Raw genomic sequence first — 26,447 nt, forward strand, 5'->3', positions numbered from 1 at the left:
TTAATTAAAACACATCATCCATAAAATGGTACAATGGCAAACTGGCATATATTAAACATCTAACTTTTATTAACAAAATGTATATAGCAACAATAAAGACAAACTCACTTATATTAAATGAAGAAATTAAACTTTTATTAACATAGTGTCAGTGTTCTCGCATCACTCTCGTCACGTGATAGAAACAGCAAAGCCTTGAGAAATTAATTAAACCAGCTCTTATGGCTTTTAAATGTGCACAAAGCATATTTCTACAGCCAACACAAACTGGACAAGAGAAGTACTGTGATAACAGATAAAGTGGATGTGGCCGCTGATGAAGCTGCTGGAGTTGCTGCTGTTTGTACCACCTGTGACGTCACAACTCTGCCATTCGACGGCTGAACTCCTCTGAAGTTGTTGGTGTTCAGAACCGAAGGGCTTTCATCTTTGAAAAAGACAGTAGTGCTGAAGCGGTTGATCTGTTTGGAGGAATAAAGTAAATAGAGTGACTTGTAACTCAGAATATGAAGAACATTGAATCAAGAATATGATTTTCATGAATTACTGTACCAAAGAGTTGCTTTAACCTACCAAGTCATGACTGACTTTGATGGGCTCTTTAAACACTGTCCAAATCACAGCTTCATTACAGCTGGGTACAGTTAGGGAGCCTTGATAACGGTAATATTTAGTCCTGTCCACACCTTCAATCAGACTGTTCAGTGTTGTTTGATTCATGATGTCTGTGGTTGTATTACCTAAATATACAAAAAAAAGTCAATAGGATGTAATAAAACTAAGTGGCTGGCTTCGGACTTATCTTTAATATGCATGTTCAGCATCTTATCTTTGATTTTATGAAGCACACAGAAAGGCTTTTCATCAGTTGATAAAATCACTTAAAGTGATAGTTTGCCCAAAAATGAACATTCTGTCATGAATTACATTGTCATTCCAAAACCTGTATGACTTTCTTTCTTCAGTGGAACGCACAATATTTTTACACTTTGTTTTGTCCATACAATGAAAGTCAATAGCTATGTTTCCATCCATCTATTTTTATGCGCATTTTGGGATATCCCATAAAAAATACAAAATAAACGCTGAATGGAAACTCAAAGATGTGCATAAATTCTAAAAATGCACATAAAAAATGTATGCACTCAATTGAGTTGGATACATTTATTGCGTTTTGTCGGCCCGCTCTAAGGCGCAAGTCATTTAATTATATACGAAAAAAGCTGTATATAATTGCAGCAAATTACTTTTTACTTGATATTTGGTGCCAGTATATCAGGAAGTGATGATTTTGTTCTCTTCGTCTCGCTGAATAGAAACGGTGCTTTATTTGCAAATGTTGCGATATTCCAATTTAGTGCATAGGTTAAATTCACAACTTTGGATGGAAAAATGTGGGCCAATGTTGTTTTAGACCCCTCTGATTTTCATTGTATGTAGCTGAAAAATATAGCTGAAAATATCTTTTGTGTTCCACAGAATGTCATACAGATTTGAAATGACACGAGGGTGAATAAATTATGACCAAATGTTCATTTTTGGGGGTGAACTATTCACTCTCAGAACTGCCGATTCAATAAAAAGACAAACTTTTTCGTCACCTGAGTTGGGGATGCTTGACAAAAATGATGTTAGGCTAATCCAACCTTTTGTTTTGTTCGCTTCATTGGTTCCCTGTTGGTTAAATGAAAATACACATTGAATATATATGTGCACAATGCGCATGAATATACTTTTAGGTTTGGGTTTCTTTCTGGATATAAGAAATGTCATGCTCACCTCAATGAAAAATCCAAGAACAGCCAATGCTGTGCTGTCGTTGGCAGCTCAAGCAGCTGACACATTTCCATTGTATTTTGAATGGACATTTACAATGTGCAGCTTTGAGACAGAATCAGACACAGAAAGAATAAATGGTCATATACTTTATACTCAGGCTGTTTTGAGGGTATACATTTGGAATAATGTAGTGACGTAACAACTGTAATAGTTATGTGCATGTCATTTGCAGGGAAAATTCAATCATTCATACCTCCATTGGGTATTGTTTGCCATCCACGGAGTGCTCGGAGCCAGGCGAGGAGCTGCCGTTACCCCAGTGGAGATGGAATTGTATAGTGTTGTAAAGACCTGGAAGATCACCTCCTTGCACTGTCATTTTCTTATCATCCAGGCTAACCAACACTGTGAAGACAATGGACATATTAGGTCCAAAACAAACTGCATCATAGTAGAGATCATTGATTTGATCCTTTGATCAGTAATGCGTACCGGATTCGCCTGTGTTTTTGATATCCCGGAAGGTGGAGTTGTCATCAAAACCAGTGAAGTTGAACGAGGTCAGGTTAGGATTGCCCTGAACACTTGCAGTCACAATATTAATGGGAGATTGCTTGGATCCATTGCAAAATTGTGGGGCAATCTTTGGCCAGGTGGTAAAATCTATTACAGATCAGGAGACGAAAAAATCCACTTCAGAACAAGTTTTTAATATATTAATATTTAACATTTATAATAAGATTTATATTAAGTTTTATGCAAATTTGGAATATTTTATTATATAATAAATAAATCACACTTACTGCATGTTGGCTTGTGATAGCACCATTCTGTTTAGAGTATTAACAAACATAACAAATGAAATGGCTGAATTTTCTATCAAAAAAGTTTCAAGAGCCTTTAGTGGCTACTTTAACAGAGTCATTAAATATAAAACTCTATATTCACTGAGTAAATGACGATAAACTTCAGTTATACTCACGCACTGAAGCGTCCGCACTGTGGACGGTGGGACACAGAAGAGCAGCAAGGCAAGTTACCAGCAAGACAATCATCTAAATCAAACAATAAACCATTAAAAACAGAAACGATTACTGCTAACAGAATTTAATTTCACTATAAGTTAATTTAATTTGATATGAGAAATATCAGATACAGTTAGCTCCGGTTTTACTGTACCTCTTTGACTTGATTATTTATGCAGGAATGATGAGTTGGCTTCATTCTCGCCTTTAGTACTCTTCACTGCTCACCAGTGATGGGTGTGTCACTTTCATCAGTTCGTCCACTGATTAAAAACTACATTCTGGTGAAACATTCACTCGTGATCACATTTATTGGCTTCATTCATCTTCGGTAATTACTTTCGAATTTGTGCTTGAAAGATCTTTTTGCATTCTAAACTCTCAGCATTACTTTACTCAATCATTCTCTAACTCTCTCATCATGGAGAAAAAAAAGTTCACTACATTGCACTTTTCCTTTCAGTCTTTAAAATGATTAAAATGAGTTTGTTAGCTGTTGACTTCCAAAAGTTTCCATAATAACTGAAATAAGTAGCTGTAAATAGAAACAGTTTAGAAACAGTTAAGTGTTTTTATTTTTTATTTTTTTGGACCTTCTACCCAGCTCACAGGGAACGTTCTCAGAACTTTGGCTAATGTTCTGGCAGTTATGAATGAACATTCCCATAACGTTTGCAAAATTATAAAATGGAAAGTTAATTTCTTTATTTAACCTGTTTAAAAGCTCATTGAGATTAAAAATCTCATTTACACCAGTGACCCGGCCAAGAGGGCAGCAACAAATAACATAAATATACAAAATTTACAACATCAAACACAATACAACACAATCATGAATAACAACAATTTACCTGGGGGTAAAGCACAGAATCTGTTAAAAGTACCTTAAACTCAATCAGTGATGGAAGTATGGTTGGATTAAAATTATTTTGTAGATTATTCCAAGCAATAGAAGGGTTATATTTAAAATCTTTTCCATCCGCTCTGTGATATGAAGCTTAAAAGATAACTATCAAACAGAATACCTTAATGTTCCCTTAATGTTGTCTGTAATTTGTGCTTGTCCTTTCTTCTAACGTTCACATGTCCAAGAAAACAAAATAAAATGTGTTTGTTTTTTAAACATTTATATAGCTATTATAGTATTTGGAACTTTCACAGAACATTTAAAGATTTTTTTAAAGTGTGTATTGTCAAAAAAGAAATTCAAAGGGATATTATATTCAAAATTAAACTTTTAGCATAATTTATTTTTCTTCATCTTTCTTCCATGGCAGCCATTAGCCTGCATTGTTACTGTCAAACATCCTCATTCTTCAATGAAGATTGTTGTAAAAGTTGTTTACAGTCTCACACATTTTGAATGACATCAGTTGATTTATAGCCAGTCCTATTTGATTTATAGCCTTCTTGTCTGCTTAATAATTACTTAGGTCCACCCATACGTAAGTTAGTGAGGTGTAAAAAGATCATATGAAAATGTATGAACGATCTCTTTCTATAGGCCTATAGGTGTTTCTCTCTCTATAGACCTCTCTTCATTAGGCCTATACTTTTTATATATATTTTATACACCCAGCAGGTACAATCTAAGGTACAATGACCACTTATGACTTAGCTTTATGAGATACCTGCGATACAAAAGCAGTGTTCATATAAAAAGAGGTTTGATTTCTCAGAAAAGGATCCACAGTGTCATTATTACTGTGTACACAATCCTTTAGCAGTAATTACAGTTGCTAATTTCTCAGATAGTCAAAATTCCACAAAGCAGATATCAGGCTCACACAGGCATCAACTCTTGACTGGCAATCCTCAAGCCATATATATATATATATATATTTAAACCCATTCTCACTTTAATGCATCCAATACCACAGCATGTGCAGGAGGCCTATAAACTACAGAAGTCTCTTTAAGCAACTTTATTTAGCAGCAAGTCAATTGCTTTCAATGAGAAAACTCAGACATAAAAACTGATGTGAAGGGCATCAAAAGTTATGATCATAAATGTCATTAGAGGCTAAATGATCGCTTTGTCTGAGGAATAGATGCAAAATGTGATTCGCTCTTGTTTCAAGTCAGTCCAGGTTTATCTTTTTAATAAAATGTGACTGCTTTCATTGAGGGGAAAGATTTCCGGCAATTTGGCACTTTGCACCTATAAAACAAAGATATGGTATAGCTCCAGAAGACCGTTCTAGAAGACAGCGGCTTCAGTTCCTGCTTCTGCCTTTGCTTCTGGCTGTAATTTTTAATGAATCTTGCAGACATTAATTTGTTGACTGACATACTTTGAAAAAACACTCTACACAAAAAAGCCCCCGGAAAAACCAGAATGAGAAACCCTGCTCTATAATGAACCTACAAAACAAAACAAGACACACCTGCAAACAATTTACATGAAAAATGCCAGAAATACCAGACAAAACGTATGCCATAGTCATACAGTACGCTTGTAGTAGTTATACACGAATCCCTCAATTGTATCCAGTCTGTATCCAGATCAGATGGTCACTGAAGTCACCCGGATCCAGTACGTATCCAGACCAGATGTTGGATCAGCACCCAGAGAGGACCTCTACAGCCCTGAAAGTCAGCAGAGACCAGGACAACTAGATGAGCCCCAGATACAGATCGCCAGTAAAGACCTTGTCTCAGACGGCCACCGGGACAAGACCACAGGAGCCAATTGAGTCCTCTGCACAATGTGACTTTGCTGCAGCCTGGAATTGAACTGCTGGTTTCGTCTGGCCAGAGGAGAACTGGCCCCCCGACTGAGCCTGACATCACTGAATTCAATGATGAACTGCCTTTAACTGAAAATTGGGTGTTTACTATTGTCATTTTGCATTAATGACACACTATTTTCCTAATTAATGCTGTTCAGTTGCTTTGACACAATCTGTATTGTTAAAAGCGCTATATAAATAAAGGTGACTTGACTTGACTTGACTTGACTATAAGTGTGAAAAGCTGGAGCTCCACATCATATAGCCACTGTTGGGAAAAGCTCAAACATGCAGGACATTTAGTAGGGACTTCCCTACTCAGGACAATGCATTCACATACAACTATCACAAAACATACAAACAGTCATTGACAAAGTAATCTACAAAGCATAACATCCGGAACATATGTGAATATATGTTATATTCAGGATCCCTCTTTATAATGTCAAATCATAAACATCTTGCTGATAATGCGAGAGGTTTACTTACTCATCTGTATAAACCCAGCTGATGCACAAGAGTGAGATACAGTATGCTGTTCAAACAGGTTGTGTGCTGTTCATCCCACCAATTGCACCGAAACCACAAAAATACAGAAATTTAAATAGGGGTAAGATTGTTTATATAGCAAAAACATCAGATAGTTTTAATAAAAATCATCCTGTGGCACATAAAAGTGCCTGAAGTTGAAGAAACCCCTAGACTCTTAATCAATCACTGTCAGTAAATATCTTCAAACAAATTGTGGCCTCAGTAGTTTCTATTATATTCACACATTCATTTAGTCATTTTCAAATTCTCACTTTCCTCCCTTCAAACACCTCTGAATATTGTATGAAAGTATCGCTCTGCTCAAGATTGTCTGCTTTCAGTCTACACCAACCTCAGCTCCTTAGGGGAAGGACACGCTTTAAAAATGGATGGACGGTGTGGCATGCTCCATCTGCACCATACAGAATAAACATTACTACTGTCCTCTTAATTACAGGAAAAATAAACGGCTAATTCCAAAACCCTGTAAAATACACAATAAGCTGCATTAAAATAATAAATGTCTTTTCAAAATCTGTTTAATTACAAAAAAAAACATTCTATGGTTTGGAGGGATTTTATCATTTGCATACCTCTGAAGTAATGTCATCCTTTTAACTCAGAAAAAGTGATTTAAGTTCACTCATGCAGTAAATAGTGCTGGATAAAAGACTCATTTAACCTCCCTAGTGTGATGAAGCAGGCAGGTAGAAGACGAATGAATGCCTTGTATGCAAAGGTATAACAAATAAAAAAATAAAAAAAACTGCCCATTTTCGATATTAACAAATATACAGTAGGTCATCATTTCAAAATCAAGATTCTTTTAGAGGCACAATGTTGTTATTGTATAAAGTAAAGAAACCTTATTTCGGAAACTATTATAAAATTGGTTTAAAACCAGTAACAATGACACTTTACCGGCGTGACGTGAGAAGGGCCCTGCACACCCTGAAAAATGGGCTGTACCATCAGTGACATCTCACCATCTGCTGCATTAAATCGGTTGGAGAGATAGATGAGAATTACTGTGAATGAGCACTGGGGTATTTGTGTACTGACAAAAACAAAAGGCAATAGAGCTACACTTTATGTTGGTCAACATAACTAACTAACCTACATGCTTTAGACCGGGAAATATTTACACCTGTGACTTTACCACATAACTGTAAGAAGAAACATCATGGACCTTATTGATGGCTTCGTCATCTGGACTCTTATGGTTACATGTGAAGGGGTAGGTTATGTGCATGTTTTTGGATGCTGGTACCTTTTTCATTGAAAAAGCAACTATTAAATAAGATATGCAAAAAAGGTTATTCAAAAGATTGATGTTTCTTGGGAAGTTCTTATAGTGTGCATGCACTTACATGTTTTTCAGATGAAGACAGTTCATCCTGAATGTTCTATAGTATTGCATCTACAAGAAAAAGAAGCTGAATGTCAGCTCCGAATTGGTTTAACACAGTCTTTGTTCAACTATAATGCTACCAATACAGGTGAGCTTAGTCACAGATAAGCACTGATACTCAAAACCTGAGAAATTACATTTCGTCAAGATGTCAACCCATAATCTTGAATCTTTAATTTGATACTTTAAAAGGATAGATTATCCAAAAATGAAAATTCTGTCACCTTTTACTCACACTGGCGTCATTCCAAGCTTGTATGTTTCTCCTTCTTCTTTGAAACATGAAGATGATTTGTGAAATGTCTCAATTTTTTATCCATACAATAGAAGTCAGTAGTATCCAAAATGGTTGGTTACCAACATTCTACAGAATATATATTTTCTGTGATCAGCAGAAGAGAGAAAGTCATACAGACATACAGGTTTGGAATGACATGACGGTGGGTAAATGATTACAGAATTTGTATTTTTAAACTATCTCTTTAATTTGCAAATAAAATGCAAATATAGGAATGACTAAATATAAAGCTCTAAGACATAAATTGTCCTCATTTATAGGCATATTTAAATACTGAGTCTTATAAAAGACTAAAATGTGACCTGCATTGTCAAAGGGATAGTTCACTGACAATGAAAAAAACAAACAAAAGAAAAACATAAAAGTAGTACGTTTAAAGTTAAGAACAGACCAAAATTCAAATCATTAATTACTCCATTAATTACTGTCATTGTCCATTCACTTTCATTGGAATTTATTTATTTATTGTTTTAATTATCTGACATCTGTACGGAACTACTGTATAAGATATGTTAAGACATACATCGTTTATAAGACTACATGCATAATTTATTAGCATTAACAGTTACAGGAGTTCACAGGAAAACATGTACTTTTGACTCGAGCTGAATAATGACACTGTTGTCTTCTTATAGCGGCTTTACAGCAGAATTTTGATTTGTCATATATCTGATGCATCACTGATTGTGTTACTTCCTTGTTAAATACAGTAACGCTGCTTTGAAACAATCTCTATTGTATAAAGTGCTATATAAATAAAGGTGGCATGCCTGATGATAAGAGTCAATTTATTGTAATTGATAGTTTGATGAAGAAGTAGACTTCTGTAATCTTTAATTGTACCACTGTGGATGTCTTCAGGTTGTCTGGTTGAGTGGGATGGTGTGAACTGCTGGCCTGCGGTCAGTGTAGGAGAGAGAGTCTCAGTGTCTTGCCCACCTCCTCTCCTCAAGTCCCATGGTAACTTCAAAAGCAACACCATTGTAACATAATAATTCCTACTCGTTTTGCAAACAAGGCCATAAAAGTTCAATGCTACAGTATGTCATAAATGTAAAATAAGTGTTTTTGATTGACTTCTTTAGAGCTGATCACCCGCATCTGCACTAGTGAGGGATGGAGTAGGCTGAGTGTGTCTTATTACAATGCCTGCTTTCAGGAAAACAGCACAGAGCAGGAAGAGACTGGTCACACAGTAAACAACTTTGAAGAACTCCATATTTGATATTATGTGCAATTAACTGAATGCTATGGATTACTGTGTTTCTGGATCGGTTCTAGGTTCTTGCAGAGTGTTATTGTACTGTCAGAAGTGAAGAGTGTAATTTTTGCACCACCAGTGTTACCAAATGTAAAAATGATCTGTTATCAAACAGGTTTCCTGAAACTTCCACTTTGTCCAAATGGCTTTTTAAAAAAAAATAAAATAAAAAATGAGGTGTAAGAAATGCCTCTCGGTTTATATTTTGCCACATGTTTTGATATTTTATCTGATGCACCGACATTCATACAAAATTTTATGCAATGCATTTGCATCAAAACACTTTTTGGGGTCCATTGTATACTTTTTACACATTTGTCAAATGTTTTGTGTTTAACCTGTGGCAAAAGTGTTTTGGCATATTGACAAATTGTAATATCCTATACTTAACTTTATTTAATTATCTGTTAATATTAAAATAGAATTAAAACAACAAATATTTGACACCAAAAGATGGTGCTCCATGTTCAAACTCAAACCTTAAAGGGTTAGTTCACCCAAAAATGAAAATTAGGCTGTGTTTTACTCACCCCCGAGGTATCCTAGGTGTATATGACTTTCTTCTTTCAGACGAATCCAGTCAGAGTTAGATTAAAAATTGTCCTGGCTATTCCAAGCTCTATCCTTGCAGTCAGCGGGTGTTGCAGTGCTTCAGTCCAAAAGAAGTGAAATAAAAAGCGCCCATCCATAAAAAAAAGTGTCTCACAACTGCAACACCCGCTGACTGCAATGATAGAGCTTAGAATAGCCAGGACAATTTTTAATATAACTCCGACTGGATTTGTCTGAAAGAAGAAAGTCATATACACCTAGGATGACTCTGGGGTGAGTAAAACACAGCCTAATTTTCATTTTTGGGTGAACTAACCCTTTAAAGCAATTATGTTACAGGAAGAATTTAAGTCATGAAAAAATCACACACTTCACCTTTAATTTTATTGAATAAAATTGACTCAAGATGAATCGAATGGTATCTAAACTTGATATTTTCCATTTTACTGTGGCAGCGAGAGTACTTTGCCAGGGTGAAGTTGATATACACTGTTGGGTATGGCGTGTCCATTGGCTCTCTCTGCATTGCAGTCTTCATCTTCTGCATCTTTAGGTACCGCTTTCACTTCTTGCTTCAATGCCTTTACTAATTAATTGTTATGATGCATGCAGGAACACAATTGTGGTGACCTTTTTTTGACATTTGCATCAATGAATGCTGATGTCATATAATATTGCCAGATTTTCATTAACCCCACAGGAAGCTTCTGTGTACACGGACCTACATCCACCTCAACCTCTTCTCCTCATTCATCCTGAGGGCTTTGGCTGTGTTTGTAAAGGATGCAGTGTTATTCGCGGATGAGACTGTCAATCACTGCACAGTCTCCACGGTACGTTACACCAAAGAAAGATAAGATCAACATAAAAAAAAATGCCATAGCATGAATCATATATTTTAAAGTGATCATCTGCCCCTTTGTAACTGAATGCTATATTTCATCTGCCAGGTTTTGTGCAAGGCTGTGGTGACATTTTTCCAGTACTGTGTGTTATCAAATTTCTACTGGCTGCTCATTGAGGGACTTTATCTTCAGACACTGCTAGCATTCACCTTCACCCACACAAGAACATTTTTCTGGTGCTATATTCTTATTGGCTGGGGTAAAACCACATTTTACATTTACATCAAGTATATTTTACACACAAACTGCTGATTATATAACTTATTCTTAAATGCCCATAGATTGTTTTCTCTGTATTACAGGGGTACCATCTGTCACAGTAATAATCTGGACATTCTTCAAACATAAATATGATAATCATGGGTGAGAATGAGATTTCTGTGCAGTGCATTTGGACAATTACTACATATGGGAAGCACAGTAATGAGACCTGGAGCTAACAGTTACAGAAAATGTATAAATGTGCAGGCATGTATCATAAACAAGTGTTTTTATGTGTTGGTAGGTGCTGGGATGACCTGGACAGTGGCTATTGGTGGATCATCAAAATTCCCATTTTGCTCTCTGTATTTGTACGTTTATGAAAAATACAGTACCTGTCTGATTAAGACGGGCTGTTTTTTTTAAATCTTTTATTTATTTATTCATTGATTCATTCATTCATTCATTCATTCATTCAATATATTAATATATTATTGTAAATTTATTTACTTGCTGTTAAAATATTTTCTCCTATCCCATTTTAATATGCAGTGAAAACTACAGTTAAGGCATTTGTAGCATTTGCCTGAAAACACTGTGGCTATGGATTGGTACACTATAAAAAGTGGTAACCTGCAGTTCTTACCTTAAAGAGCTCTTTCTACCTCACATCATCTATAAAACAATAGTTTTGTTATAAATTAATGTATTTGGGTACATTCGCCAAACAAAGTAGTTTCGCTTTCACAACGAAACACACGGCGGGCTAGAGTGAGCGGCGGCGGGCGGCCTAGAGTGAGCGGCGGCTGGTGGGCTTCAGAACAGCGCGGCTGGCGGATTCGACGAAGGAACGGCCGGCGGGCTTGCGGCAACCACATGTGACGACCCAGGGCTGGACTCCGCTTCGTCCACGGTGAAAGCCGATCCGGCGATCCACAGCGCGAAGTTGATGCATTTCCTCAGCGACCAGCACGGATCAGCTCCAGGCATGACGAAGCGGATATCGTCCTCTTTTGGAAGACCAAACAAAGTAGTTTCGCTTTCACAACGAAACACGCAGCGCCTTCACGACATGGCGGCGGCGGCAACAACAATACTACAGCGAGAATAAAAGTTACGCCTTCTTTCTTTGCGTGAACATTTGGGCGACGTTATGCAAATCTTCCCACATCGTGACGTAGACGTGGGGGCGTGTTAGAACGAGCCGTTTTAGGTAGGCGTGGCTGACTCTTAACTTTTATAAAGAATATCTCTTTGGATTTCAGACTTTAGTCTTTGCAACTTTACAGATCTTCTTTATGCACCAAGAGCTTGTAACACTCCAAAGAGAAACGATAAATTGAAATCGCATCATATGACCCCTTTGAATAATTTAAATTTTTCAGCAAAATGCTGAAATATACTAATCAAGTACTAAAACAGGGGTGGTCAACATCGGTCCTGGAGAGCAACAGTCCTGCAGAGTTTTGCCACCCCTGTATTAAAACAAATCCATAAACTCTCAAAAACTTGACTTTATGCTACTGCAAATGTCAAAATATTAATTATGGCATTTCTTTGAAGGGTTTCATTGTGGCATTGTTATATTGCTTCTTGATCTGTGAGGTAAGATCTAATACATTTTAATAGCATATGGACATATAAAGAAGCATTGTATGACCTTATCAGTAATTAATTTTTTTTGTTTTGTTTTAGGTGCAGAATGAAATAAGAAAAGAGATTGGGAAGTATAAGTTCCGAACTGACAACAACACTTTCCAAATGGCAACCCAGGACTTCACTGCATAAACTTGTTTTAACACAACTGCACATTATCTAACACTGTGATGATAACTGTGTTAATATTCTCACACATCACTTTTTTTTTTTTACATGGCTGTAAGTTTTGTGTAAAAACAAAAGAAAGTTAATATAGGTGAAAGTTAGGTGTGAGAAATGGCACTTGGTTTATATTTGGCACTTAGTTTGATATTTTTTCTGATGCAATGACATCCATACCATACATATTTAAAGGGGTCATATGACATTGCTAAAAAAGAACATTATTTTGTGTATTTGGTGTAATGAACTGTTTATGCGGTTTAAGGTTCAAAAAACACATTATTGTTTCTCCTCTATGCCCCGCCTTTCTGAAACACGTCAATTTTTACAAAGCTCATCGGTCTGGAAAGCGAGGTGTGCTGTGATTGGCCAGCTATCTAGTGCATTGTGATTGGCCGAATACCTCAAGCGTGTGATGGAAATGTTATGCCCCTACCATACTGTGATGCCCTGTCCGGCCGGAGCAACAAGACAAGAATAAAAGTTACGCCTTCTTTCTTTGCGTGATCATTTGGTCGGCGTTATGTTAATCTTCCCACACAGTGATGTAGATATGTGGGGGCGTGTTAGAACGAGCCGTTTTAGGTAGGTGTGGCTGACTCTGAACTTTTATAAAGAATATCTCTTTGGATTTGAGACTTTAGTCTTTGCAACTTTACAGATCTTCTTTATGCACCAAGAGCTTGTAACACTTCAAAGAGAAAGGAAAAATTGAAATCGCATCATATGACCCCTTTAAGTGTGATTTGTGTCCAAAAACTTTTTGGGTGCCACTGTATTTATTTTTTTCCCCACATTTGTCTTACCTGTGGTAAAGTATTTTGGCACGTTTAAAGATGTTAATATCTTATTTGGTTTGTACTTTACAACTGTTAATATTAAATGTTCTTTAATATGTCTTTAATACTTAATACAATAAGTATTATATAAGTATTAATACAATAATAAAAACGTTCTAAATATTTCAATAGAATTGAAAATAATGCTGAATTTTGCTTCCTTTTTTGTGACACCAGAGGATGGCGCTACATGTTCAACATTCAATGTGATGCATTACATCATCAATATCAGTTTTCAAACATGAGCTCCTTTTCAGTCAGTATGTTCAGTAACATGCTGGAAATATTAAACATTCAGTATTAAACAGTGTGCAAATCATTATGTGAATATTTCAGTAATTTCTTTTTTTTGTTGTTGTTGTTATGCATGTGCAGTTCAGCGATAATTCTTCATCCCTTCCAAGAAGCATCTGCAACATTATCAGTGGGAGTAATCAGTATATTAAATTTCTGTTCAGCTGCCTGATCTACTTTAAATGGTCGGGGTGTGTGTGTGTGTGTGTGTGAGAGAGAGAGAGAGAGATTTATATATTTGTTTTATATAAAAATATGCTTTGTGTGTGAATATAAAATAGCATATTAAAGGGCCTGAAGCTTAAAACACCCTATTTTAATATTTTATTCATGACAAATTATTTAGCATGTCAAAAAATATATAATTACAACGGGCTACTAATACACCCCTCCAATTATTAGTTCAATTTTAAATTCAATAGCAATTTTAATTAAACCTTAATCGCGTTAATCGATTATTTTTTTGAGAGGTTTTCGCGCCTTTTATCAAACTAACGGTCAAACTCGTTTGAACGTGTGAACTCTTTCCCATTCGCGAGGCGTATACTGTCTGAATATTTGTGCGATATTCAACGGTACAGGTTATTTTCGTTATATTTATTTTACAAATAAGGAAGACAAACTGTTTATATAGCCTACTCATTCATATACCAACTACAGAATAAAACCTTTAAATGCTGCTGTGGGTAAAATCCTTCTCCAAAGGCGACACAGACATTATTAACGTTATACAGTAAAACAACGCATAAAAGCATCTGCCCAGGAAAGATAGAGTAGAAATAGCGTTTTAATGTTTCAGAACTCTCGTGATGATCCTCTATACCTGCGGCTCAATCTCAGGTTTCATTCAAGACGTTTATGCGTCAGCAACAGCTGTCCTGGAGCTCGCGCTGGCCCCGGGTAAGAGAGACAGACTTCAGCTGGAAGGTAGACCAAAGACTGAAGGTTTTGTGGAAATATTTACCTCACTGTGACAGGTATGTGATCTAGAGCACTGCATGATGTATAGGTCAGTCGGTTGAGGGCAATGCTGTGTGTGTATCTGGAAAGCTGCAGGATTCATTTTGGCCCCCAATGGTTTTGATTTCACTGCTGATTTCATATTCTGTTAACCATGTCTTGACAGAAGTTTCTAGCTTGATTTGAATAGGATAGAATATAAAATAGAATGTTGAGAATTTATGGTTCAAAATTGTGATGAATATTACTTTGTCATAATTTAAGCTTTGGGTAACACTGCATGTAAAAATGTCCAACAGTTTAGCAGAACTGATCAAAATCATTAGAGATGGGAAGTGAGAAAGGTTTGAAAGTATTTCTCTCTAAAATACTTGATTCTGATTGGTCAGTCGTGGCATTCTGCTGGCAGATAGTTTTGTATAATGACCACTAATTGTATAATTGACCAAAGTCTCAGGCAAACTGTTTCCTACAGCTGCGCTAGATTCATGTCCCAAAATCTTTTAAAACAATAAAATAATTCAAAAATAAAAAATTAATATTGAAACTCAGTTCAATATTCATGTCTATTTCTTTATTTTTTGTACGCATTTGTGTAAAAGGTATAATGTATTTTATCCTTTAAAGGGTATTTTTTAAAGATCATTATTTTGTGTATTTGGTGTAACAGAATATGTTGACATGCTTTAATGTTCAAAAAACACATTATTTTTCAAATACTGTACATTATTTCTGAAAGAGATTGCCAGTTGCCTCATTTCCCAATCTTGCTCTTTATCACTCTCATGCTCATTTTCTCTCATTCACACTTCCATATATGTAAATGTGAACACACAAAACTTTTCTTTATGTCTAATGTGTCAGGTCTATTGTTCTAGCAGATGCTGACTGTGTAGTCGTACTCTTTTTCCCATCCCAACAGCATATGGAGTCAGAGTTAAATATAGCGCGTGTCTTCATTTCAGGGCTCGGCTGATGATGCTCGTAGTGCTCAGTTGTACCCCACCATTCCTCCACTGTTAATCCATGTTGCCCTGATCAGAGGTGTAGGATGATGGAGACTCTTGGACTGTTGGTCCCGAGATTCTTGTCAAAAGCACTCCGATCGGATTTTGTTTAACCCTCCTTCAGTTTTATGCTCTTGCCTTTCACAGAGGTTCCTGCAGGAAGTCGACTTTGTCTCATGTAGATAGCACTGTTTCACAGAGGTGCCAGCTTGCTAAATTTAAGGGCAAGATTGAGACATGAGGATGGACCTTGTGAGTTTCCCTGGTTAGTTTCATAACATTAGCTCAGACTAGATGGGATGTGGTTGCTTGGAGTTAAACGGTTACACCATCATGTATGTGATACCATCTTGGGTATATGGATGGAGCAACTATCCATGGTGTCTTTCAGTGACATAGACTACTAGGTATTTGGTGTGGATTTAGTTGAATTAGAAGATGTGTTGTCTAGAGTGTGTTTCGTCTCTATGAGCGAGTACTGGGCATCACATGTTCTTGGACGCAGAAGGTGTTGGTTTTAGGTTTCTTTCACCGGTGGAACCATGTGATCTTTTGGTGATCCCCCTACCAGCACTCTCCTAATGTGTGCAAAAGGGGAATCAGTGTTGAAGGTGCAAACATACATTTGACCCGTTTCATAGACACCACACACTTTTGTGTATCCAGAGTTTGTAGCGTTGTGACGTTTGATATCTTTGCACAATAAGGGCGGTTTGTAGCCCCCATCATAAAAGTGTCCCCATATATTTTATTTTCTCTTTGGATATTGTTATGGATATAAATATAAATTGGCTTTGCAGTCAAGCTGCTTCATTGCTGACAAATGTTAAAAGACATTTGCAGGTTTCGTTTCCTACAATGGATTGTGGGTAAATATCTTATCCATTACTTTTTTGTTTTTGTTTTATAAAATATATTGTTGCTATTTCAGAGTGAGAAATCACTGAAAATGATTCAGTGGGAGGAAACTGTCCAAATGAATCAAACTGAATCACAAACTAATTTAGACCTTTTTGTAAACCTTATAAGATTAGATCAAATTAGTGATTTATTCACAAATGTGGCATTTAGTTCTGATTCTAAACAACGGATAGAAAACACGGACAGCATGATTTTTTGAAGTATTATCAGAGAAAATTATTCTCAGATCAGTATAAGGTACATTTTTTAAACAGTGCCACTGTTTTACTGGCACTCGTGCCCCAGTAAAATGGGTCTAGTGACGCCCTGGTCTCGATTAATTTTCATTTAATTTACTAGTTCATTTAAAAAAGCGGTTTTACAGAATGTCCATGATGCTCTTTTCAGCATGATGCAAATTGAATGCCAATCAAAAAGGACAAGAAAAGCACAATCAAAATCAGAAATGTGGTTATAGAGGCAACCTGAGTTTGAGTGTGGCTAATATTTTTTATTTCCCTCTCCTCTGTATCATGTTGCGAAATACCTTCAAATATAAATTCAAAGTTGCTGTGTCTTGAAGGTGTACAGGTGTAAATGTGATTTGAGAGCAACAGAGGAGTGAGGACTTTAAGCAAATAACAAGTTAAATGTCAGTCTGTTTCTCACAGAAATCTATAATATGGCTTCAGAATACTTCAAATAATGTGAATGATTCATATGGACTATGTTTATGCTTTTTTTTGTATTGTCTAAAGCTTGACAGTCCACTGTAAATAAATAAGCAGCTTAGACATTAGGCAAAATATCTCGTTTAAGGTTACACAGAAGACAGAGAATTATACTGGTTTCAAATGGCATGAGCAGGAGTAAATGATATCTGTAGTGTTAACATGCTCATATGCTTGACATGCTGAAGCTTTCTGCTACATATAGACCTTTTACTGTTTCCTCAAAATGTACAAAGATGCTTTTCACAGTTTTTAAAATCCTAGAGTCCCACATTTTAGTGAATAGTTATGCACACCTTTCTAGAAGATTAATAATCTTCATATTTGGAATGAAATGATTTATCTTTTAGATGGTTTACATTTCATATTTCAAAATGTTTATATAGTGATTTCTGTTGATACCATTGGATCTTTGCAAGTAAGGCTCCAGCATACATTTGCACGAGGCCTTATAGAGACCTGAGAGAAAGGTTAAGTAGGCATGGCAGTGTTAAAGAGAGGCTTGGTTTATGACCCTTTAAGAAGACATAGGCCCAGAGTATGCCTCATTTCAACACACTATAATAAAATCCCTTGTTTGTACTGCTGATCATTTGTTTACAACTTACCACATAGGCATAAGTATAGGGGTCAATAAGTCATGGATATAGTCAATCTACTCCTGATGATATTTAAGTGAAATGAAGAGGTGTTTTGCTCTTTTGAATGTCAGCAATGTCAGTTATGTCAGAATAGTTATATGGTTTTATAATTCATCTAGACCATTTAAAGCGTTAATAAAATGCACATCTTTTTCAATCCCCGGAATACTGTGTTTAGTTGAAGGTCAAGGCATGTTCTCTGCCGCAAAGTAAAAATAGGCTTTTATTTTCCTTTTGGATGTCAGTCAGTGACACTTTGTTTCATGAGCCAACATTGATCATGTGTTGAAACCTCAAGCGGTTGCCCATGTACAGTTACCCCAAAAAGTATTTGGACACTTAAGCTGCTTTAAGTATATATAAATGTCATTGCATCAGATAACAAATTGTTAAACAAAGTGTCACTGCAAACAAAACTGTTTTGAGCAATTTTTGCAATTAAGCAAAAATGTATGAGTAGAGGTCTTTACGAGCCCACTTGGATCTGAACTTGAGGTTCAGATGAGTTCAGAAAAAGTTGGTGTTGAGATGAATTCAGGTCCAATTTTAACTAGGGTTGGGTACTGAAACCCAATATGGCACTGGAAACCTACATGACCCGTAACAGACCGAATCAGAACACAGATTTTGGTGCCTCATTTTGGTGCCACTTAAACAGCTGTCGATTATTTGTAGTAACATTAGTGTCCATGTTGTTTTCACATTCTGACTTAAAAAGCAGGGAAACTCGGGAAATAAGACCATCAGAGAGAGGAGCGCGTGAATGCAGCACTTGCTCTGATGGCAGCAGGTAGCCTACCGTTAGCTAGCTACATTAAACGTGCTTAAATTAAAATACCTAAAGCTAAACTTCCTTTGTAATGACTTGCAATGAGAAGCGTTTTTAAACTGTTGTCCAAAAAAAGAAAACATTATAACATGTTTTTACTTCAGAGCATCAGTCAATTGTTTGAAATAAATTCCTTTTGTGATCTGATGTGGATTCTTATCACAGAATGAGGCAGAAATTATATTCTATACTGTAATAAAGGCTATGTTGATTAGCAATGGATTATAAATATACTGAATTATTATGAAAATATTAGAGATGACTTGAAGAACACAGATAAACCATATATTGTTGCAGTCGAGTGTTTATTGTCTTCATGTTTCATGTCTTCATTCAGTTACAGCGTTAGGTGGAAGCTTCTGTCCATATTAGGGATTTCTTCTAGCGTCATAAGTTCTACTACTTCTGTGATGCATATGTGGAGTTTCTTCATATGGAGCTTATAATATGGCAAAACTATTTGAATTTGAATTGCAAATTCCGTTCACCGTAAATGCTTTGTTTGACTTTTCGGAGATCATCTACTCTTCCCTGTGGATAACCTCTGACCTACTTTCTGTATGATCTGAATTTCTGTGTATTGAATTTTGAATATTGAATTTGATGTTCCGAATTTCTTCTTCATCTTGAAAACTTGAAGCTGTATTTTTAAAAACTGGATATTTGCAGTCTAACAATTCAGAACAAAAAAAAAACGCTGTTTGAAAATACATGTCTATAAAAAAACTGCCATAAAAAATTCAATTGTGTTAAATTTCAAATGTTCAATATTCAAGTTAAAAAATCAACTTCAGAACTGTTAAATGCCACATAAAATTCAGTTTTGTTAAATGCCACTTGTCAATAGTTCAAATTTACACAATTCAAATTCAGATAATTTTGTCATATTATAAGCTCCATATCTGCACGAAGTTGCAGAAGTATGATGGCTTCCAGTATGAATGAAACAGACATTACATGTGTTTATAGCAATACACAATAAAATAAGAAAAATTATATTCTCTCTAAAGAAATTTGAAGTAGACATACAATAATCCATGTTTTTCTCCAGTGTACAGGAGTTTTTTTGTTGTTGTTTGTTTTGTTTTAGAAATTACATTTTAAATAGCAAAAAAAAACTACTGTTATTAGTACTGTAACTGTTATTTAGTGTTAAATTATTGTAGTTGGATTAGGTGGCTTAGGTTTTGTTGTGTTAATTAGTTGTGTTTTGTATTTACATATATATTTATATATTTATGTGTACTTTAAACTTTTAATATATTGTTACATTTAAATAATTATTTATTTATTTATTTATTATTAACAAATAAGCTGTTCTGTGATGTCATTGAACGTCATTCTGTGGCTCTTTTTTTTAAATGATCAGTTCAGGCACCGTTTAGGCTACAGTACCATTGGATGAGAGAGAATACCAAGACTTTCTCATACAGTACCATGTAAGTACCATTTTAAAAGTATCGATTTGGCACTAGTATGGTAAAAAACCCAAACGATACCCAACCTTAATTTTAACAGGTCTGTTTCTGGTCTGTGTTTACTCTTTTTTTAAGAAAATTAATTTAAAGTTCGGGTAAGAAGTGATTCAGGTCAGGTATAGATCTTAGAATCCAGAAGACTTCTAACATGACGTTAACTCCTCTCATGTTCATATGTTTAATTTTGATGAAAAGTTGCACAAAAAAAGGTGGGGGGGCCCACACACTATGAGGATGGAAAACAGTCAACTAAAAAGGAAATGAGAGATAAAAGCCAACCCTTGACTGTTCCTCAGTAAAGCTGTGCTTTTTATTTCACATTTGCTTTTATTGTTGTCTTTTTTCATCCTAATAGTGTAAAGGCCTTTTTTGCAACTTTTAACTTTTTGGATTTCGATTGTGGTTTACGCATTGCAAGGATCACTCAAATGAAGAGAAGCCTGTGTGCATTACAGTCTGCCTGTTGTTCTTGGCTGTAGATACAGTAAGAGGCAAAGTAACCCAGTCACAAATATTAGCATGTCATCAGACAGCATTATTTACTTCTTCTTTCCTATGATGAGCAGTGCTTAATTTGTAAATTGCGAGGTCCCGGAACAAAGTGGGGTGACGGATCCGGCATGATTAGAGGAGGGAGAGGTAATGGAGCATTCGCACAATGGTGGACAAGCTTACGTGATTAACAGCGTGCATCTTCTTACGGTCATGAAAAAATTTAAAAGTCATGAAATTTTAAAACAGCCATTTCCAGGCCTGGAAAAGTTTTGGAAAAGTCATGGATTTTTTTTCCTTAAATCTCTGTATAATAGAATTATGTTTAATCTGCTTTCGAGTTTATAATGAGGGAAATTCCAGCAAACATATTCAATAGAGCATGTAGGTTAGATGAGTAAATAAATCCACACATACTATCAGATTAAATCAGTCATTTGAAAACAGCGTGAGTGATTCAGCTGTACCGCGTCTTCTCTCACTCTCAAAGCGGCTTCACAACAGCGCATCTCGTCTGCACTACTGCACGCTGCGATACAAGACTTTTGCTCTGGTTTTGGGACAGTCGACAGAATTGTCACTTGCCTAATCGAGTCATTGCTGCATCATCACAAAACTGTATCATTTGCACATCTTTTTAAGTTTAAGCCATTCGATACTCGCGTGCTCCAAAGGGGGTTTCCTATGCGCTCACAGTCACATCCATAGCGCGCTCATATCGCGCCGCCTCGCGAGTACCAAATTGAGTTATTTTTCGCAGCTTGTTGCGCTTACGCAGCCAAATACACACAAAAAAATGCCGTCAAAATGGCCGTCCTGGCGATTATCCTCGTAAGCACAGTCGGTTTTGTCTTAACTAAATGTAAACATCTGAGAAAGAAAACGCATGTGTTTCAGTATTGGATCCGTGTATTCGGGTTTGTGAAAGCAGCCACGTCGCATCTCTTTGCGCGCTCAAGTTTGTTGTTTCAAATGTAGATGCTAGGCAAGCCTGCTCATAATAGAAGTTTTTTCATGAAATATATGCATGCTATAGGTCAACACAAACTTCTTTCAATGGCGCGAGGAGGGGATCTGTCAAATGAGGTGCCGGATCAGATTTCGGACAAATTCGGAGGTGCCGGATCAGGATCCGGCTTGTTCCGGCACAAATTAAGCCCTGATGATGATACTTCAGTGTTACTTACGTGCTGGTTTTAGACAAACCCATATTGACACTACATAAAAAAAAAATAAAAAAAGACATGAGCAAGCTTCTGGACTATCCAGTGGTATACAGTTCTACTTCTACTTGTTGAAGACCTGATCTGCTCTAATGCAATCAGGAAATATCTTCAATAAAGCCTCTGCAAGAAGTATATTTTAAGACTTGGGGAAAACCGGGCCCCTGACCCGATAGAGACTCTTAAAAATTGGAGGAGTGGCAGGGCTCTTTCTCATCCTATAGGAGATCTTGATGGTGACTTATTAGCCTCCTCCAGAATGGCACAGTGAAGCTTAATATTGGTGGGAAAATGACATAGAACGTCCTCCATTTTGGGCAGGAACCTCTGAAAGGGGACATATCATGGAAACCATTGCTCTTTTGAAAGACTTTTGTGGACTGTGCAGACAAATTTATACATTTTTGTATACTAAGATTCAAAAATGGGTCATTCAGAAATGGTGAGCGAGAAATGTTATTCATGTCACAACCATAAGCACATAAACATTTTAAAGAAAAGAGACAAGCTGAATTATTGGCAATGGATTGACAGTAACCTCCTGTTGAAACTCAACAACTTGTGTGCTGTAATAGGTGAAAGGATCAAGGGGAGGGATCATTTGTTTCTGGTGTTTAAAGGAGTGCAAAAGTCTAGGTGTTGGGAGATGAGGTGTGGGTCAGAGCTGAGTTGGCGCGTTGGCCTGTTTATTGGTGCGATGCGAGTGAAGCTGGAATGAGCAGAGTCATCGAGCTTCTGTAACTCGATGCTGAACCATGATGGCCCACGGCAGCTGTGCGGCCACCATATCAGTGTTTGTGTGGTATGCATGTGTATGAGAGTGATACAGAGAGTATGTCTGCTTTCCACTTTCCCAGCCCCTCATACCCTGTATACTTGGCCCCCATTAAGAAACACTGAATCCTCTAAGTGTTTGTGCATTCAACTTGCACTCACACTGTCAGAAAAAAATGTGCAAAAATTACAGCTTAGAATAACATCAAATTAGTACTTTAGAATAGTAGTATGTACCCTAAAGATACTGTGCTCATATGGTACTTTTATGAACCCTTTAGGGCAGTGGTCTCAAACTCAGCTCAAACTCAGCTCCAACTCACCTGCTTGGAAGTTTCTAGTAATCCTGAAAGCCTTGATGAGCTTGTTCAGGTGTGTTTAATTAGGGCTGTGGCCCTCCCGGAACTGAGTTTGAGACCACTGCTTTAGGGGTTAAGAAGGTACAAAAGCGTCCCTTTGAGGATACTGCCCCAGTGACAAGCTGTTGTACCCCTAAAGGTAAAATTTTCGCACATTTTTTTTCTGAGAGTACACGTTAAGTACGCTGGCCAACACAGGCAACAAACTTAATTACCACTGAACCTGAAAGTGTTTTTTTTTTTTTTTGCATGAAATTATGACTGAATTAGGAATATATAGTAAAATATAAAGCAGTGGTTTTAAGTTAACTTCTGGTCTGTGTTTGTTTATCAGTCTGGCTATGGCACCGGCTACAAATGCAGTTAAAGTTAAGGTGATGAGTAGACTGAAGTTGGGCTCAGGTGGTTGTGCTGTGGGATGTGTTTCCCATACATTTATTTATTTGTGGCACTCACCACAGTATCAAAACTGACAGATTTTCCAAAAGGCTTGGTTGAATAAACATGAGCACGTACTGCACAGGTGTGGGTGTTTTTATATCACTGTATCTTTAGAAAATTTTCGATGTCATTTTCATTTCATCTTGCATGTGCAGTGCGGCGCAGATCAGCTCTAACGTGAATCTGCTGTTAAAAATTAACCATGTATTCATCATATCATCATGCAAAACATACACGACAAACAGCTAATTTTTCATTGTTTCTCGAAACGTCATAGCATTTCCACACCGGCGATGACATGACTGCGGCGCCAAATCATTTATGTCCCCACGCATCATGTACGTCATCACGCGTTGACGTCATCAAACTGCGATCGATTCCTGAGATCGGCCAAGTTGGTGAGCACCAATCGAGTCATAAAATATGATTATCGGCCGATACCGATCTCCGGCCGATCGATCGGAGCATCCCTAGTGCCACAGTGTCTTGGGCACAAGACTGAGCATTCAGATGTAATCAAGAGATTTATAAATTAGCTGGTGTTCTAAGCAAAAGTAAACTGTTTGCAATATTAATGAAAATATGCTTTGTTGTCTTAAGTAAATATAACCAGTTGTCAAAAAACTTGATGTAAGGTTAACATTTTACAAATTTAATTAGCAGTCATTAAAGCGATGATGTTGAGAAATATGTGGGTGTGGCTTTATTTTAAATCATTAATGTCTCGCTATAGAGACAATGATGTTAGACACAACAACTATATCCTCGCTATGTATATTTGTGCACAGGAACAGACACCGGCATTGTAGGCTATACTCTCCCAGAAAACAGGGATTAGGGTTTAAAATCTAGGGTTTAAAAACCACTGATACAGAGGGTATGCACATGACATCACAGTAGGCGGAAATCACTGTGGTAAAACCCACTGAAAAACCCACAAAAACATTGAAAATGAGAAAGAGCTGTTGTGTGACTGACTATACAAATAGGTTCAATAAGACATTGGCATCTTTTTGCAGATTGCTGAAAGCTACAGAAAATAGAAGCACATTAATTGTTATAATTCACTGAAACATATACACGCACACACATTCTTTAATTTAGTGGTCACTTCAATTTCACCAACAAATCACTGTCTTGAAGTATGACCAAGTGTCAAGTTAAGTCAAATGTAAAGTCAAATTAATTTGTATAGCTCTTCACAATACACATTGTTTAAAGCAGCTTTAAAGAAAGTCATAATGCTGATATAATGCCTTATTGTTTAAAAAGCTGTGTGATATGGTATATAAGTGATTCTTTGGATTTAGATCTAGTTATTTTCTAGCAGATAAAGTGTTCAGACCTTGCTTGACACACGTAGCCTCCTCCGATGTAGTAGTGGGCTGCCATTGGCTGTGTCTCTGTGAACTCATCATGATCTACATGTGAGTTGGCCTGGATGACTGTGTCTGCTATATTAATAAGTAATATGATGTTCTAAAGTAATGTTCGGTTCTCTTTGGTACTGTGGGAAAATATCTTGCTGTTGCTTGTCTTGCACGCTTTGTCAGTGCTTTGACACATTTATCTTACAGGTGGAATGTTGCAGAATGGAGGTTTGGCTGGTAGTAGCTCATTTCTTACAGGGTGTATTAGTCTGCCAAGCATACATCTTCAAGGTCAGCTTGTAATGTGGCCTTTCCTGGCAGTCCACAGTCATCTTAACTGACATTTAAAACCTCAGTGGTGTACAGTTATTGTTTAGAAATACTTTATATTTCATTACCTTATTAATGTGAACGGAAGTGGCTCACAGCATAATATTATCAGAAATTTCTACTTTAGGCTAAATGTGTAACCATTCTGATATCAACACAGAGCCTTAACCCTATAAAGCCTACTGTATCATATTGGATACGCACATTTCTAAGGCCTCTAAATGATCAACAAGATCAAAACTTTGCTGAAAAACCTTCTGTTGTCTGATAATTGATTTTATACTTTTGTAGCAAGTAAAGTATAATGTTTAGTATAACTTTTTAGAATATATTTTGTAGCCTTTTAGAATAACTTTTTAATATTTTTTTAAATATTTTTTTTTGTTGTGAAATATTTGATTTTAAGTAAATGTACTGTATAAGTGAAACTTATAGGCATTATATGTAAGTAGTCTGCTACTGTTATTAGATCTAATTTATTTAATTTACAAGCTATCAGAATTTAATTTGACTTTTTGGTCATATACATTTTAGCAACTGCACCAAATTACATATTTTTGCTCAGTTTGAGCCTCTGAATAAAATGATGGTATTTTTTCCTCCTTGAGTATGAGCTTCAAATTCTCATATTCTCTATATATTATATCCTAATGTGTCACATATTATACTCAACAAAGAACACTTTTTGTTGTTGTCGTCTTAGGGTTTAATGAACTGTTCCATTTAAAACAATATTTTTTTCTGACTATTATGTCATATGTCAGACTTTGTAATGTCCTGATCCCATTCTGATTAAAGGCAAAAACTACTCAACTGCAACTAATGGTGCAGAAATGTGTTTCCTGAACTATTCTTGAACTATTTTCTACCATTTACTGCTTCATGCAAACATAATCCAAATCTTGTATATTCTGTGTAACATAATGATGTTTTAATGCATATTTGATTTAACAGCCAAGACTGTTTTGCAGGTGTATTCATGACCAAAAGGAGATATTGTTAAACAGTGAGGATGTACTGTACATGTAGGTAGGTATATATGGCCAAGATTGTTGTCAGTAAAAGGAAAAAAGAAAGCGAAACGCTGTCCCAGGCCTTTTGATGAGGGGGTTCACTCCAAAATCTTTTGGTTCAGACTGAGACTGTTTGTCGTTAGAGTTTGGTTTGTTTAGTTGGTGTACACACGGGGTTCTTTGGTGTTCATCTGAAATTTGGTACAGTTTGTATAGTCACAGCCTGTCCTACATTGTGGAAGTGAACCAC

The 26,447-nt window shown here is 36.4% G+C and overlaps 2 protein-coding genes and 1 pseudogene across 2 annotated transcripts in view; 2 read left to right on the forward strand and 1 right to left on the reverse strand.

Moving 5' to 3' along the window:
* Nucleotides 1-230: 230 nt before the first annotated feature.
* Nucleotides 231-2,834, reverse strand: LOC107664607 (carbonic anhydrase 4-like; annotated as a pseudogene).
* Nucleotides 2,835-7,250: 4,416 nt separating this feature from the next.
* On the forward strand, nt 7,251-12,483 carry ghrhr2 (growth hormone releasing hormone receptor 2). The gene is made up of 11 exons (XM_016455202.1): nt 7,251-7,304; nt 7,449-7,566; nt 8,638-8,736; nt 8,862-8,971; nt 10,045-10,142; nt 10,290-10,422; nt 10,540-10,693; nt 10,797-10,857; nt 11,000-11,066; nt 12,241-12,300; nt 12,391-12,483. The coding sequence occupies exons 1-11, from the start codon at nt 7,251-7,253 to the stop codon at nt 12,481-12,483; spliced, it is 1,047 nt and encodes a 348-aa protein (XP_016310688.1).
* A 2,081-nt stretch (nt 12,484-14,564) lies between these two features.
* LOC107664628 (sodium channel protein type 4 subunit alpha A) overlaps nt 14,565-26,447 on the forward strand; it is a 34,132-nt gene continuing 22,249 nt past the window's right edge. The window contains exon 1 of the mRNA XM_016455242.1: nt 14,565-14,626. The gene's annotated coding sequence lies outside the window, so the exon portion shown is untranslated. The remainder of the gene's footprint in view (nt 14,627-26,447) is intronic.

Source organism: Sinocyclocheilus anshuiensis, unplaced genomic scaffold, assembly GCF_001515605.1.
Source record: "Sinocyclocheilus anshuiensis isolate Anshui unplaced genomic scaffold, SAMN03320099.WGS_v1.1 scaffold287, whole genome shotgun sequence".
Lineage (NCBI taxonomy): Eukaryota > Metazoa > Chordata > Actinopteri > Cypriniformes > Cyprinidae > Sinocyclocheilus > Sinocyclocheilus anshuiensis.

Coding starts and splice junctions, on each gene's coding strand:
- ghrhr2 (XM_016455202.1), top strand. CDS start 7,251: ATGGACCTTATTGATGGCTTCGTCATCTGGACTCTTATGGTTACATGT. Junction 7,305..7,448: donor TTATGGTTACATGTGAAGGG/GTAGGTTATGTG, acceptor CATGTTTTTCAG/ATGAAGACAGTTCATCCTGA. Junction 12,301..12,390: donor ATTGCTTCTTGATCTGTGAG/GTAAGATCTAAT, acceptor GTTTTGTTTTAG/GTGCAGAATGAAATAAGAAA.